Source organism: Phoenix dactylifera, chromosome 18, assembly GCF_009389715.1.
Source record: "Phoenix dactylifera cultivar Barhee BC4 chromosome 18, palm_55x_up_171113_PBpolish2nd_filt_p, whole genome shotgun sequence".
Classification (NCBI taxonomy): domain Eukaryota; kingdom Viridiplantae; phylum Streptophyta; class Magnoliopsida; order Arecales; family Arecaceae; genus Phoenix; species Phoenix dactylifera.
The window spans coordinates 669,269-685,244 of NC_052409.1; the positions used below are offsets into that span (position 1 = coordinate 669,269).

Here is a 15,976-nt window from a genome sequence, read left to right on the forward strand (position 1 = left end):
ATGTTTACTATAACTCTTCTCTATGTTTGCAGCTTGCACATTTTTTTTTCCACATGTACAATCACCTCCAGAGTCTTAAAAAGATGGCAATCGCTGCTATGTTTTCAACGGTTTCAAATTAAATAAACATTTTATTGTTAGTTGAGCTTATTATTTTGATCTTGGCCAATAATTTTTAATGCAATGCTTCATACTTAGGAGAATAACTTAAAATATGTTCAGGTCATGCCGCAGCTACAATCATCTCTGCAATGGTATCTTAGTTTTTGTATCATTCAAAAAATCTTAAAGGCCATTTGTATTTTTTTATTTTAAAAAATAAAAAATAAAAATTTATATTATATTTTTGTTTAGATTTAATTAATTATTTTTTAAATAATAATAGTGACGGAGGACATGCAGCGAAGATGTGGCAGTGGCCTAAACAAACGGACAAAAATAATGGTGGTAGCGTGGAGAGACGGCGACAACATTAGTAGCAGTTACGAGAATGACAACATTAGACCTGCTTAAAGAATTGAATTGAGCACCCGCAAATTCTTAGCACGTAAAAGACCTACATACAATACGATCAGAGTATAATCCTACAAATATCCATTTCTAAAAGTCTTAAAAGAAGGAGTCGATCGTGCGAACACCCAAAAAAAAAAAAAAAAATCAATTATGACCTTTGAATTCCAAGCACAAATTGGGTCACATCAGCGGCAGGACATATTCTAGTAACATTCCCATTATATTATATGCATATATACGTATTTACATCCACGAAAAACCACGGTGATTTGTACCAAAAAAAAAAAAAAACACCCACGGTGATGTCATTAGAGAACACCTAAACAAGCGCACAAACTAGAGGAACAACGAAAACATAAGCAGCAGCGTGGAAAAATTAAAGGAAAAAAAAAAGGGACAGAGATCATCAGATCGTCGTCCTTGGTCTTTGGCTCGCTCGCTCTAAGAAGCCGGCGATGGCTTCACCGGCTTCACCTCCGGGGTATGAGCCACACTCGTGACCGTCTGATACGTGGGGACCGCGTTCGTGTAGTAAACCGCCCGCCCCGCGCTATCGTACATCACCTGATAGGCTGTCGAGTCCACCACACCCTGCGCCGGAACCCGCGCTCCCTCCGGAGCGTACTGCCCCACCACCTTGGCCGACGCCTGGGGCGGCACCGCATAGACCGCCGCCGGAGTAGGCGCCGCCGCGTCGCGGTAGACGTCCGTCGGCACGACCCTCGGCACCGGCGCCGCGTAATACCCCTGCCCCGCCGCCGCGGCCCCTGGGTAGACGCCCGGTGCCCTAGAGATCAGGTAGACCGGCTGGTCCCCGCCGGCGACCGAGGAGTACCGTCCGGCTGCCGCCACGCCGCGCTGCTCCGGCCAGTACGCCGCCGGGACCTGCGTCGTCACAGGCGGCGGGGCCGGTGGTGCCTTCTCCTGGGCTCTCGGGTGGTAGTACTCCGCGGGGTAAACCCTAGCTAGGGTTTCTTCGCTGCTGTTCCGCTGGATGGCCGCCTGCTGCTGCTGGTTCTCCGCGATCTGGAGGCGCTGGAGCTCCTGGATCTGCCTCTGGATCTCCGCCGGCGTCGTCTCCCCGCCTCCGATCTGCCTCTGATCCTCCTTCCCGAGATCGGGCCTAGGTGGGACCTCCACCTGGACATTTTCAAGAACCGGGAGCTGCTCCGGGGCCGGATCTTTGACCTTAACGGCCGGTGGCGGCACCGAGCCCTTGTCGAGGCCGAAGAGGAAATCGGGACTCGGCAACGCCGCCTTGACCGCAGTCGTGGGGGGCGGGGGAGAGGCGGCGACCGTGTCGAGGGGCGGGGGGACGGGGACGGAGTTGAGGGCATCGACGAACCACTGGCGGTCGGGCTTGGGGTCGAGAAGGGCGGCGGAGGGGGGCGGGGGATTGAGGGGGAAGAGGAAGACGCGGAGGCGGGCGGTGGGTTTAGCGGCGGAGCGGTGGAGGCGGTCGTACTCGAGCATCATGTGGTCGAGATCCTCATCGTTGGTGACGGAGATGAGGGCGTCGAGGTCCTCGCCGGGGAGCTGGTACTTGAAACAGAGGTGGTCGTCGAGGTTGGCGAGGGAGGCGAGCTTGGAGAGGAGGGCGGGGAAGCGGATGGAGCGGTCGATGGTGAGGATCTTGGAGTCGCCGCCGACATAGGATAGCTGGTTGTCGTGGGGACGGGGCTGGATGCGGCCGCCGTAGCTAATCATAAGCTTGATGCGGGCGGCGGCGGACGGCGGTGGGGGCTCGTCCCAGGAGACGGAGTTCTCGCACTCGATCTCGCGGGATCGAGGGGAGCAGTCGCCGGAGTCCGGGTAGGAGGGGTAGGAGTAGTTCTCCATGGAGCGGTTGGGTTAGGTTTTTGGAAGGGGGAAGGAGATGACTGATGAGGAGCGACGAGAGAGTCCTTTTTGTAGAAAAGAGCGTCTGGGAAACGGCTCTCGGGGAATCGAGTTGGTTCCGGAGGGGGGTGGGACGCGTGCCTCGGGGTTTTGGGAGTGCCAGTTGGAATGAAGAGGCGGTGGGGCCCGCGAAATTTAGGCGACCGCGACTAATTTCCACCGTCGCAGTCGCTCGCTCCCTTCCATCTTTTTATCAGCGAGAGATCCGAGATTTTTTGGGAAGACGGGGAGCAACCGGAAATATTTTCAGAACGAGATATTTACATTAAGAGACATAATTGAATGAGAATTGTCAGTTATTGTTTTTTTTTTTTTTTGGCCTTTTTGATAAAAGGATTATACGTTGCTCCAGTTAAATGTTTAATATATAATTATATATATATATATATATTGGTAAACGGGCGTCTCACTATGCATTGCCAGGGCGTCCTGAAGCATCAAAATATAAGTAAGAACCTGTGAGATGGGGGCTGTACCATTTCATACAAAAACTCTAGTGTGATTATTAAAAAAAAAATTTAGGCACTTTCTGGATCAAGGAATCTTGTCACATTGTGTGTGTGCGTGGAGGGACATACAAAAAGGAAACGACCCACAAACATGGCATCCTATATGTGGAAGCATAAAAGGTAGGTTAGGTAGCTATCCAGTGCAGTAGAATCACTACTAATATTACTAGTGTTGCTGGTGGTCCAAACCGAGAACGATTGACACGACGGTGTGAACGGGGTTCCGCCTGAGTTGTCTTGGTTGGTGCTGGTTGCGCTCCACCTTCCGCCAAGGAACCTGCAAACAAGCCTTGCACCACCACCAGGGTGGTGATGGCCCTCCGACGGTCAAGTCAGAGGAGATTGGAGGAGGAGAGATGATAATCACAAGTGGGAGAGAGTGCTCTGGGAGGTATTGCTTACCCCCCCCCTTCTCCCCCCAGCCGCATATATACCTGGCTGGGAGGTCTCTCAGGGGGGTTTGTCGTCGTGGGGCACGATAGAATGGCCACTGACATGGCCGTTACGGGGCGTCGTGGAGCAGCGCTGGGTACGGTCATGGCAGGGCGTAGTGGAGCTCCGCTTTGTACGGTTGATACAGGAGATCGTGGGCAGCATCGGGTACAGCCGTTGCAGGGAGTAGTGGAGCAGGAGGCCGCGGCGTGCCTCTGGAGAATAGCCTGTCGTTATCAAAAGATCTCCGACTCGGGGTCGGAATGCTGGATCATAGGGCAGCCGACCCGGGGTCGGGCTGCGAAGCCGAGGAGGTCCGACTCGGGGTCGGAGTGCTGGATCATAGGGCAGCCGACCCGGGGTCGGGCTGCGGAGCCGAGGAGGTCCGACTCGGAGTCGGAGTGCTGGATCATAGGGCAGCCGACCCGGGGTCGGGCTGCGGAGCCGAGGAGGTCCGACTCGGAGTCGGAGTGCTGGATCATAGGGCAGCCGACCCGGGGTCGGGCTGCGAAGCCGAGGAGGTCCGACTCGGGGTCGGAGTGCTGGATCATAGGGCAGCCGACCCGGGGTCGGGCTGCGGAGCCGAGGAGGTCCGACTCGGAGTCGGAGTGCTGGATCATAGGGCAGCCGACCCGGGGTCGGGCTGCGGAGCCGAGGAGGTCCGACTCGGGGTCGGAGTGCTGGATCATAGGGCAGCTGTAGCTTTCCTGGATACGCGTGCCGATCACGTGGGGCATGGCGGCTCAATTCCCCCATAACAGTAGCCCCCCACTTCCGAGCCTGGAACCAGAAGGGGAACAGGTGAAGGGAGTGATGCTTCGAGATTGCCGCCATCCTTCGGAGAGGCGCGCGTGCTTCAAGCTTCCCGCCTTCTTTATGGCGTATGGCGGTTGCTGCTGACCTGGCAACCTGAGGATTTCGGCGGACATCCTTCCTTAATGGTGTCGATTCGCCTTTGGGGTGCGAGCGACCCTTCGGCGGCCAGGCGTCTTCTGGCGTCATCGAGGTGTCACTTGCCCTTTCGCCTATTTAATCGGGGGCCCTCCCCCGTCCGTCTTCTTCTTTACGGACATTTTCGAGTTTCTCCTTTGCGCTACCATTGTTGCCGCCGAAACGTTCGCTTGCTTTTCCTTTGACGCTCTCGGAGCCGTTCTTCCTCCTCTTCAAGTGAGTTTCCCACTCTTCTACTTTGAGCTCTTCATACTTTTTCTTTTTGTACTAGTGCACCCCAGTCGTTCCGGCCTTTCCCTCCTTCTTGACCCCGTCCTGACCGTAGATTGGCCATTAGGGATGGGCGAAGTGGGAGCAGATAGCATCAAGTCAAAACTGGTCGCCGAGGACTTAGACGGATTTGTGGCTCGGTACCACCTTCCCGAGGCCTGCAATGTCACGCTCCCAGGGCCTGAGGAGAGGATGTCTCATCCTCCTCGAGGGAAGATCGCCATCAATGAGGGCATCCTCCAGGCCGGGTTCCGCTTTCCCCCTTCAGACCTAGTCTTACAGGTGCTCCGGGGTTTAGGAATGGCACCGACGCAACTGGTGCCGAACTCGTGGCGTGCTCTGACGGTCTTCCAGGTTCTCTGTCGCTTGCATGCGATTCCCGCCACCTTGAACGTTTTCTGGGAGCTCTACGGCCTGAGCGGCCACCCCCAGGACAAAGGGTGGTGGTGCTTCGCAGCGCGGCGAGGGTGCGGCCTTGTCAAGGAGGGTCCTACCTCCATTCACCACTGGAAGGAGCGCTTCTTTTTCGTTGATGCAGACCCCTCCTGGGAAATCAGGGCAATCTGGGGGACGCCGGTGAAGTCCCCAATTGGCCTGTCGAAGTTGTCGAGGGAGGAATCCGAGGGCGTCGCCGCCTTGAAGGGGTTGGTCGCCGAGGGCCAGCTTCCCCCGGTGGGCCGCCTTATTTCTGAGGATACCTTGGTGAACGTCGGTTTGAGCTCGGTCCCCACCGACCGTGAGTCCGCCATCGTTTCTTTAGCTCTTTTCTTCTCTTTCGTTCCTTCTTCCTTTCGGTTTCTCAGTCCCTGACCATCCCGTCCTTCTTGCAGAGGTCGACGACGTCATGCGGTCGGTGAAGTCGAAGGCTGTTGGTAGGGCGTCCCTGCTGGAAGCAGTCCGGAGGAGGAAACGAGCTCTTCCGAGCGGGGCCCCACCGGCGAAGAAGTCCCGTAAGGAGATACCTCCGATGCCGACCGACGAGTCCGGGCCCACCGGTCAGGGAGATGTCGTGGGCACCGACCGGCAGCTGACGCTGTATCAGCCCTCCGGTGGTAAGGTTGCCGCTACTCCGGAGGTGCCACCTGAGCCTGCTCAAGACGGACGGGTCGGACGTGATCGGTCCCCGACCCGGCCTTCGACTCGGTCGGCTCCTGATGACTCGAGGAGGGACGCGCCGAGGCCCCGGCCGAGCGGGACCCTATCAATTCCTGGGGCGACCCCCGCCCCGAGCGCGATCAGCCGGACTCTTCCCCAGGCGATGGATAAGGGTAAGGCTGTAGAACCACCATCCGGCTCCGGGGAGAAATCGGGGTCTGCCTTCACTACCGATGGCGCCCGAAATCTCATCGAAACAGTGTTGCTGGAGAAGGACCGTCGGCGGGTCCGGGAGTTGGATGTCTCTGACGTTGGGGCCGCCAGCTGCGTCTGTCTCATGTCGGTGAGTGTTCTTCTGGCCGTCTTTCACCATTTATTGGCTCTGTTGTTCTCCGCCTGACTCCCTTATTTTTTCTATTTCTTAGCTCGCCCAGTACATGATCCGTCTGGAGGAGTGCTACAAGGAACAGGCGGGGCTTTTGGCGAAGGCCGAGGACCGGCTGAAAGCAATGGAAGAGGGAGGCCGGGCTGCGGCAGGCAGGACGACCGGGGACCTCGAGGCGAGGCTCCAGGAGGCCGAAGAGCGGGCACTCGGCTTCGCCGCCCTGGAGGAGCAACTGTCAGAGGCTCGGGAGCAACTCAAAGCCGCCTCGGGCCTCGAAAGCAGGGTCAAGAAGGCGGAGGAACGGGCTGAAAAGCAGTCCCGGAAGATCGCGGACTATCGAGAGCGGTGGGAGAAGGCCCAGCGGTCTGCCGACAACGCCTGCGACCGAATCCGCTCTTTTGAAGCCAAACTAGGCGAACTGGAGTCGGCCCTGGAGAAGTCATGCACGGACGTCCAAGAGCTCCGTTCGCGCCTGAAGGAAGCCGAGGCCGCTCGGGTTGCTACCGAGGCGAAGCATAAAGAGGCTCAGGCTGATCTGCTGAGGGTCTCCTCTGAGGCCGAAGGCCGGATTGTGGCGAAGGTCTTGGAGGCCAAGGCTCAGATTATGGAGCGAGCTGAGGCGGAGCTGGCCGAGAAGAGGGCGGAAATCGGGCGTCAGGCGGTAGAGGCTTATCGCCAGTCCGCCGAGTTCGCCCATGATATGTCGGAGGCAGTGCGGACCTATCGCCAGTCTGACGAGTTTGTCCATGACGCGTCGGACGCGGGGGCCGAAGCCTTCACCTTGGGCTTCGAGGAGGGCCTGGCAAGGGTGTCGGCTAAGTATCCCGAAGTTGACCTGAGCAAGATCTCCCTCCTGGACTCCTCTCCGGCGCCATCGCCTGCTGGTTCTCCTGCTGCTTCCCTACCTCCCGCGGACGAGCCCGGCGTTCCCGACCCGGGAGTTCCTCCAAGCTGACCTCTTGTACCTTTCATTGTCTTTTTTATTTTTGTATGTCGGCGTTTTGCCCAATTGTATGGGCCTCGGCCCTGAAAATTAATGCACGTTGAATATTTCTTCATCTCGCCCTCGTCCTCTTTTTTTTTTTTTTTAGCTCTTGGTTGCTTCTTGCTGACTTTTGATTCCCGAAGTTCTTCCGGCGCTAGGCCAGGCATCCGAGGGTTAAACCTCAGGAAACTCTTCCGGCGCTAAGCCAGGCATCCGAGGGTTAGGCCTCAGGAAATTCTTCCGGCGCTAAGCCAGGCATCCGAGGGTTAGGCCTCAGGAAATTCTTCCGGCGCTAAGCCAGGCATCCGAGGGTTAGGCCTCAGGAAACTCTTCCGGCGCTGAGCCAGGCATCCGAGGGTTAGGCCTCAGGAAACTCTTCCGGCGCTAGGCCAGGCATCCGAGGGTTAGGCCTCAGGAAACTCTTCCGGCGCTAAGCCAGGCATCCGAGGGTTAGGCCTCAGGAAATTCTTCCGGCGCTAAGCCAGGCATCCGAGGGTTAGGCCTCAGGAAACTCTTCCGGCGCTGAGCCAGGCATCCGAGGGTTAGGCCTCAGGCAACTCTTCCGGCGCTAGGCCAGGCATCCGAGGGTTAGTCCTCAGGAAATTCTTCCGGCGCTAGGCCAGGCATCCGAGGGTTAGGCCTCAGGAAACTCTTCCGGCGCTAAGCCAGGCATCCGAGGGTTAGGCCTCAGGAAATTCTTCCGGCGCTAAGCCAGGCATCCGAGGGTTAGGCCTCAGGAAACTCTTCCGGCGCTGAGCCAGGCATCCGAGGGTTAGGCCTCAGGCAACTCTTCCGGCGCTAGGCCAGGCATCCGAGGGTTAGTCCTCAGGAAATTCTTCCGGCGCTAAGCCAGGCATCCGAGGGTTAGGCCTCAGGAAATTCTTCCGCTCGCTGGTCGGCCAAGGCTGGCGCAAGCCGAAGCGACCGGTCGGGGCTTCCGGCTAGTCTGCTCCCGGGATGATCATCGGGTTAGCCAGGCATCTGAGGGTTGTCAAGCCTCAGGGAAATTCCGCTCGTTGGTCGGCCAAGGCTGGCGCAAGCCGAGGCGACCGGTCGGGGCTTCCGGCTAGTCTGCTCCCGGGATGATCATCGGGTTAGCCAGGCATCCGAGGGCCGAGCCTCGGGAGATTCCACTCGTTGGTCGGCCTAGGCTGGCGCAAGCCGAGGCGACCGGTCGGGGCTTCCGGCTAGTCTGCTCCCGGGATGATCATCGGGTTAGCCAGGCATCTGAGGGTTGTCAAGCCTCAGGGAAATTCCGCTCGTTGGTCGGCCAAGGCTGGCGCAAGCCGAGGCGACCGGTCGGGGCTTCCGGCTAGTCTGCTCCCGGGATGATCATCGGGTTAGCCAGGCATCTGAGGGCCGAGCCTCGGGAGATTCCACTCGTTGGTCGGCCTAGGCTGGCGCAAGCCGAGGCGACCGGTCGGGGCTTCCGGCTAGTCTGCTCCCGGGATGATCATCGGGTTAGCCAGGCATCTGAGGGTTGTCAAGCCTCAGGAAAATTCCGCTCGTTGGTCGGCCAAGGCTGGCGCAAGCCGAGGCGACCGGTCGGGGCTTCCGGCTAGTCTGCTCCCGGGATGATCATCGGGTTAGCCAGGCATCTGAGGGCCGAGCCTCGGGAGATTCCACTCGTTGGTCGGCCTAGGCTGGCGCAAGCCGAGGCGACCGGTCGGGGCTTCCGGCTAGTCTGCTCCCGGGATGATCATCGGGTTAGCCAGGCATCTGAGGGTTGTCAAGCCTCAGGGAAATTCCGCTCGTTGGTCGGCCAAGGCTGGCGCAAGCCGAGGCGACCGGTCGGGGCTTCCGGCTAGTCTGCTCCCGGGATGATCATCGGGTTAGCTAGGCATCCGAGGGCCGAGCCTCGGGAGATTCCACTCGTTGGTCGGCCTAGGCTGGCGCAAGCCGAGGCGACCGGTCGGGGCTTCCGGCTAGTCTGCTCCCGGGATGATCATCGGGTTAGCCAGGCATCTGAGGGTTGTCAAGCCTCAGGGAAATTCCGCTCGTTGGTCGGCCAAGGCTGGCGCAAGCCGAGGCGACCGGTCGGGGCTTCCGGCTAGTCTGCTCCCGGGATGATCATCGGGTTAGCCAGGCATCTGAGGGCCGAGCCTCGGGAGATTCCACTCGTTGGTCGGCCAAGGCTGGCGCAAGCCGAGGCGACCGGTCGGGGCTTCCGGCTAGTCTGCTCCCGGGATGATCATCGGGTTAGCCAGGCATCTGAGGGCTGTCAAGCCTCAGGGAAATTCCGCTCGTTGGTCGGCCAAGGCTGGTGCAAGCCGAGGCGACCGGTCGGGGCTTCCGACTGGTAGGAGCCAGGTCGGTTTACCCAACGAACTTTATACGGGCCTTCCCAATTTGGCGCTAGCTTCCCACCTTCCGTAGGTTGAGATGCCTTAGCTCGCCTCAGCACCAGATCTCCAATTCTGAAAAGCTTCGGTCGGACTTTGGAGTTGTAATATCGGGCCACCCTCTGCTGATACATTGCCATCCGTACCTGAGCCATTTCCCTTGCCTCTTCCAAGAGATCCAAGTTCCCTCGGAGTTGCTCTGAATTGGCCTCGGGTCGGTGCGCGGCCACCCGAGGCGAGGGGAGTCCGAGCTCCACGGGGGCAACGGCTTCCGTGCCATAGGTTAGGCTGAAAGGCGTCTCTCCAGTAGGAGTCCGTTGTGTGGTCCGATACGCCCAAAGGACATTCTCGAGTTCCTCGACCCAAGCTTGCCCCGTCCGGCCGATCCGCGCTTTGATACCTTGGAGGATTGTCCGATTTGTGACCTCGGCCTCGCCGTTGGTTTGGGGATGCGACACGGATGTGAACCGATGCTCGATCCCGAATTCCTCGCAGAAGTCCCGGAAGTGCTTGTTATCAAACTGTCGACCGTTATCCGAGATGAGGACCCGAGGTACTCCAAATCGGACAATGATGTTCTTCTTTACGAACTTCCGGACTTGTGCCTCCGTGATGGTGGCCAGTGGCTCTGCCTCCACCCACTTGGTGAAGTAGTCGATGGCGACAATCAAAAATTTCCGCTGGGCCGAAGCGACGGGGAATGGTCCGAGGATATCCATTCCCCACTGTGCGAAGGGCCAGGGCGCGGTGATTGGCGCCAAGGGGACAGAGGGGACTCTCTGGACGTTGGCGTGGCGCTGGCAGGCGTCGCATTTCCGCACGTGGTCCTTCGAGTCCTCCAACAAGGTCGGCCAATAGTAGCCTTGCCTCATGATCTTATGCGCCAAGGACCTAGCCCCCAAGTGCGATCCGCAGATGCCTTCGTGGACTTCGCCGAGGGCGTAGGCCGCTTCCGCGGGGCGGAGGCACCTTAAGAGGGGGGCGGTAAACGAGGTCCGATACAGCCTCCCTTCATAAAGTACGTAGTGGGCGGACTTCTTTACAAGCCGCCGGGCCTGATCTTCGTCTTCAGGGAGGATTCCTTCGGCGAGGTAGGCGACGAGCGGGTCCATCCAAGACGGCTCCGGATCAATTGCCATCACCGCTCCAGCCCCGTCAATGCTCGGGGCATCTAGGGTCTCCAGGTAGATTGCCCTCGATAAGTTGTGCGCGTCTGCGTCCACTAGGCGGGACAACCTGTCGGCCCTGGCATTTTCGCTCCTCGGGACCTGCTGAATGTCAACACTGCCGAGGTCGGGAATGAGTGTTTGCACCTTCCGGACGTAGCTCTGCATGGTCGGGCTCCGCGCCTCGAACTCCCCTCGAACCTGCCCGACCACCAGCTGGGAGTCGGTGAAGACTTTCAGACGCCGGATGCCGAGCTCCTTGGCGAGTTTGAGTCCCGCGACTAGGGCCTCGTACTCCGCCTCATTGTTGGTCACTGGAAATCCGAACCTCAAGGCATACTCGGCTATCACTCCATCGGGATTGGTGAGGACCAGCCCAGCCCCTCCACCTTCAGGGTTCGACGACCCGTCAATGTGGAGCGTCCAGATCGGGAGATCGAGGCTGGGTGTCTCCGGCGGCTTAGGTTCCGCCTCCTGCACAGTGCACTCAGCGAGAAAGTCCGCGAGCACCTGGGCCTTGATGGCTGGTCGGGGCTGGTAGCGGATGTCGAACTCACCAAGTTCTACTGCCCACTTCACCAGCCGTCCCGCATTCTCTGGATTGCTGAGAATCTGCCGCAGTGGTTGATCGGTCAAAAGGGTGACAGAATGAGCCTGGAAATAGGGGCGAAGCCTCCTGGTCGCAGTCAGCAGCGCGAAGGCGATCTTCTCAGCCTTCGTGGTACCGCGTCTCGGCATCCCGGAGGACTCGGCTGATGTAGTATACAGGCTTCTGAAGTCTTGCCTCTTCCCGAACCAGTACTGCGCTGACTGCGGTTGGGGAGACCGCCAGGTAAAGGTAGAGCATCTCCCCCTCTTGCGGCTTGGACAGCAGGGGAGGAGACGCCATGTACTCCTTGAGCTGGTCGAACGCCGCATGACATTCGGCCGTCCAGAGGAAGTCTTTTGGGCGCTTCAACACCTTGAAGAATGGTTGGCAGCGTTCGGCCGACTTTGCCACAAATCGTCCGAGCGCGGCGACCCTTCCAGCGAGCTCCTGAACCTCCTTCACTTTGGTCGGAGGGGACATATCTTGGATGGCTTTGATCTTGTCCGGGTTGGCCTCGATCCCGCGCTGGTTGACAATGAAACCGAGGAACCTCCCGGCCGAAGCACCAAAAGCGCACTTCGCTGGGTTTAGCTTCATGCGAAACTTTCGCAAGGTGGTGAAAGTCTCCTCCAGATCTGCAATGTGCTGGTCTGCATGGCGGCTTTTTACCAGCATATCGTCCACGTACACCTCCATATTCCGGCCGATCTGCTCCTTGAAGATTTTATTGACGAGGCGCTGGTAAGTGGCGCCAGCGTTCTTCAGACCGAAGGGCATTACCTTGTAACAGTACAGCCCCCGGTCTGTTATGAAGGCAGTTTTCTCCTCGTCCTGTGGAGCCATCATTATTTGGTTGTAGCCGGAGAAGGCGTCCATAAAAGACAGTAGCTGATATCCGGAAGTCGCGTCGACCAGTTGGTCTATCCGTGGAAGCGGAAAGCTATCCTTGGGGCACGCCTTGTTCAGGTCGGTGTAGTCGACGCACATCCTCCACTTCCCGCTCGCCTTCCGGACAAGTACGACGTTTGCCAGCCACTCGGGGTAGCTCACCTCTCTTATGAAACCTGCCTCCAAGAGTTTGTCTACCTCCTGGTCGACCACCCGGATCCGATCCGGGGCACAGTGTCTCTTCTTTTGCTTTACTGGTCGGTGGGTCGGGTCGACGTTGAGGGCGTGAGAAACGACCTCCGGGTCGATCCCAGGTACATCGGCCGCCGACCAGGCAAACACATCTGCATTGGCTCGGAGGAATTCCACTAACCGGAGCCGAGCTTCCAAGTCGAGGTTGGCACCGACCCGGACCGTGCGGTCCGGGCGGCCTTCTTCGAGGGGAACTTCGATTACGCCCTCGGCCGGCTCCCCGTGCCGCAAGGCCACTTCGTCTCTGGCGTCAAGTGACTCGACGCTTAGGGCCTCCATGGGCTTCTTCCCTTTGAGAGTTGCTAGGAAACACTGCCGTGCGGTCGGCTGGTCACCTCGGACCTCTCCAATCCCGGCCGCTGTGGGGAACCGCATGAGCAAATGGTAGGTAGAAACCACCGCGCGAAGGGCGTTCAGTCCGGGTCGTCCGAGGATAGCGTTGTAGGCCGAGGGGACACGGACGACCAAGAACCCGAGCCGCACCGTGGCTTCTGCGGGTGCAATGCCCGCAGTCACAGGCAGCTCGATGACACCTTCGGCCGAGATAGCGTCTCCAGTGAATCCTATGAGGGGGGTGGATGTTTTGTGCAACAATTGTCGGGAAAAGCCCATCTTTTGGAAGGCCTCGTAATACAAAATATCAGCTGAGCTTCCACTATCCACAAGAACACGCCTTACATCATAGTCCGCCATAGTGAGAGAGATCACCATGGCGTCATCGTGGGGAGTCTGAACCCCCTTTACATCTTCATCACAAAAAGTGATTACATTTCCGACCCGCTGCCTCTTCGCGACGGCCACTCCTGATACTTCCGCCGAGCCCCCTGCGTTCCTCACGGGCCGAGAGCAGCCCCCAGTGATGGTGTGGATCACTCCCGCAACGGGTCGATTCTGCTCCCGAGGCTCCTGAGGGGCCGGGTCGGCTGGACGCGGGTCTGCGGGGGGACGTCGGTCGTTTACATATCGACCGAGACGCCCTCGGCGAATGAGAGCCTCGATCTCGTCCCGAAGCTGGAAGCAGTCTTCGGTATCGTGGCCGTGGTCTCGGTGGTACTCACAGTACGCCCGAGAAGGCTTCCTCCCAGGGATCTTCTTCATCTGCCTCGGGACCGGGAGGTTTTCCCGCCCCTTGACCTCCATGAGGATCTGGGCCCGGGGGGCCAGGAGTGGGGTGTACCGGTTGAAGCGTCGGTGCGGAGAACGAGGGCGTGTGGCGCCGTGGTTCCTTGCTGGTGACGGGCTTCTGCGCCGGCGTTGAGGCGTCGGGCTCCTCCTCTGGGGTGCCTCTTTTCGCCTTTTCTTCCCGGGCTTTAGAGGGGCCTCGGCGGCCTCCTTGTTCCGGTGGGAGGCTGCCTCCTCGGCGTCTGCATACTGGTTTGCCCGAGACAACAGCTCCGGGAAGCTCCGCGGCAGGCGTTTGTCCAGGGAGAAGGTGAGTCTGCCCTTCCGGAAGCCTCGCTTCAGGGCTGAGAGAGCCACCTCCTGGCTCAAATTCCGGACTTCCAGTGTTGCCTTGTTGAAGCGGGTGAGATAATCCCGCAGGCTCTCTCCCTCGTTCTGCCGGACATCGAAGAGGGAGTCGGAGACCAGTCTTCGCCGGCTACTGACGGCGAAATGGCTGATGAAGAGACGGGTGAACTGGTGGAAGGACTGGATGGAATTAGCCTCCAGGCCGGCGAACCACGCCCTTGCCGGGCCGCGGAGGGTCGCCGGGAAGGCTTTGCAGAGGAGAGGATCCGATGCTCCATGGAGGAGCATAAGAGTCCTGAAACTCTCCACGTGGTCCCGTGGGTCCGCCGCCCCGTCGTAGGGTTCGATCGCCGGCATTTTGAACCCCGGCGGGTTTAGGGTTCGCAGGATCCTTGAGGCAAGCGCCGGCTGGGAGGAGATTTCCAAGTCGGCGAAGGGATCTTTGGAGTGGCCCTTCAGGACCTGGAGCTGTCTGTGGAGATCGTCCATCCGCCGGTCCAGGGAGCGCGACCGGTGGGTGGGAGACAAGGAGCGGCGCGAGGGGGACCGACTGGAGTGCGGGCCCCTCGAGGACTGGGGTGTCTGAGAACGCGCCCGGGTCCGCCTCTCGTACCCCGCGCAGCTCCGATGAGAAGGTCCTGGCAGAATGGACCGCACTCGAGAATCCTCCCCGCGCCGGCGCTCCTCTCCATGGGAGAGGAAGGAGCGCGGGTTGTGAGGAAGAGGCGAGTGCTCGGGGAGCAGCGGCTCCTGAGCCCGCTGCGGCACCCGAGAGATCACACCCTGCAGATTCTGCACTGCCTCCGCGAGGGTGCGAACCTGCTGGGCTAGCTGGTCGAACTGAGCAGGTTCGACCGTCTGAATGGGAGGAGAAGCGGTGGAATGCTGCTGAGAGTGTGTTGGGGACGCAGCAGCCTCCCGGCCAGAGGCGCGAGAGGCTCCGCGACCGGAAGCATTGGAAGCTCCGCGACCACCTCGCCGTGCCATTACGATCGTTCTGAGATTCGGCCCTTCCTCTAGCGCCAACTGTTGCTGGTGGTCCAAACCGAGAACGATTGACACGACGGTGTGAACGGGGGTTCCGCCTGAGTTGTCTTGGTTGGTGCTGGTTGCGCTCCACCTTCCGCCAAGGAACCTGCAAACAAGCCTTGCACCACCACCAGGGTGGTGATGGCCCTCCGACGGTCAAGTCAGAGGAGATTGGAGGAGGAGAGATGATAATCACAAGTGGGAGAGAGTGCTCTGGGAGGTATTGCTTACCCCCCCTTCTCCCCCCAGCCGCATATATACCTGGCTGGGAGGTCTCTCAGGGGGGTTTGTCGTCGTGGGGCACGATAGAATGGCCACTGACATGGCCGTTACGGGGCGTCGTGGAGCAGCGCTGGGTACGGTCATGGCAGGGCGTAGTGGAGCTCCGCTTTGTACGGTTGATACAGGAGATCGTGGGCAGCATCGGGTACAGCCGTTGCAGGGAGTAGTGGAGCAGGAGGCCGCGGCGTGCCTCTGGAGAATAGCCTGTCGTTATCAAAAGATCTCCGACTCGGGGTCGGAATGCTGGATCATAGGGCAGCCGACCCGGGGTCGGGCTGCGAAGCCGAGGAGGTCCGACTCGGGGTCGGAGTGCTGGATCATAGGGCAGCCGACCCGGGGTCGGGCTGCGGAGCCGAGGAGGTCCGACTCGGAGTCGGAGTGCTGGATCATAGGGCAGCCGACCCGGGGTCGGGCTGCGGAGCCGAGGAGGTCCGACTCGGAGTCGGAGTGCTGGATCATAGGGCAGCCGACCCGGGGTCGGGCTGCGAAGCCGAGGAGGTCCGACTCGGGGTCGGAGTGCTGGATCATAGGGCAGCCGACCCGGGGTCGGGCTGCGGAGCCGAGGAGGTCCGACTCGGGGTCGGAGTGCTGGATCATAGGGCAGCCGACCCGGGGTCGGGCTGCGGAGCCGAGGAGGTCCGACTCGGAGTCGGAGTGCTGGATCATAGGGCAGCCGACCCGGGGTCGGGCTGCGGAGCCGAGGAGGTCCGACTCGGGGTCGGAGTGCTGGATCATAGGGCAGCTGTAGCTTTCCTGGATACGCGTGCCGATCACGTGGGGCATGGCGGCTCAATTCCCCCATAACAACTAGTAATTAAATTGCTAGCAAAACTGGCTTGGGCTTCTTCCCCTCTCCACGGTGGCTACAGTTAACTACATCGAAATTAATTCGATTGGTAAAATATGTCACATAATTGGT

General features: G+C 59.3%; 1 protein-coding gene across 1 annotated transcript; it reads right to left on the reverse strand.

Annotated features, from left to right (window-relative positions):
* Nucleotides 1–712: 712 nt before the first annotated feature.
* On the reverse strand, nucleotides 713–2,465 carry LOC103706935 (fibrous sheath CABYR-binding protein-like). Its single transcript, XM_008791211.4, has one exon. The coding sequence runs from the start codon at nucleotides 2,350–2,352 to the stop codon at nucleotides 955–957; it is 1,398 nt and encodes a 465-aa protein (XP_008789433.2). The 5' UTR covers nucleotides 2,353–2,465; the 3' UTR covers nucleotides 713–954.
* Nucleotides 2,466–15,976: the final 13,511 nt, after the last annotated feature.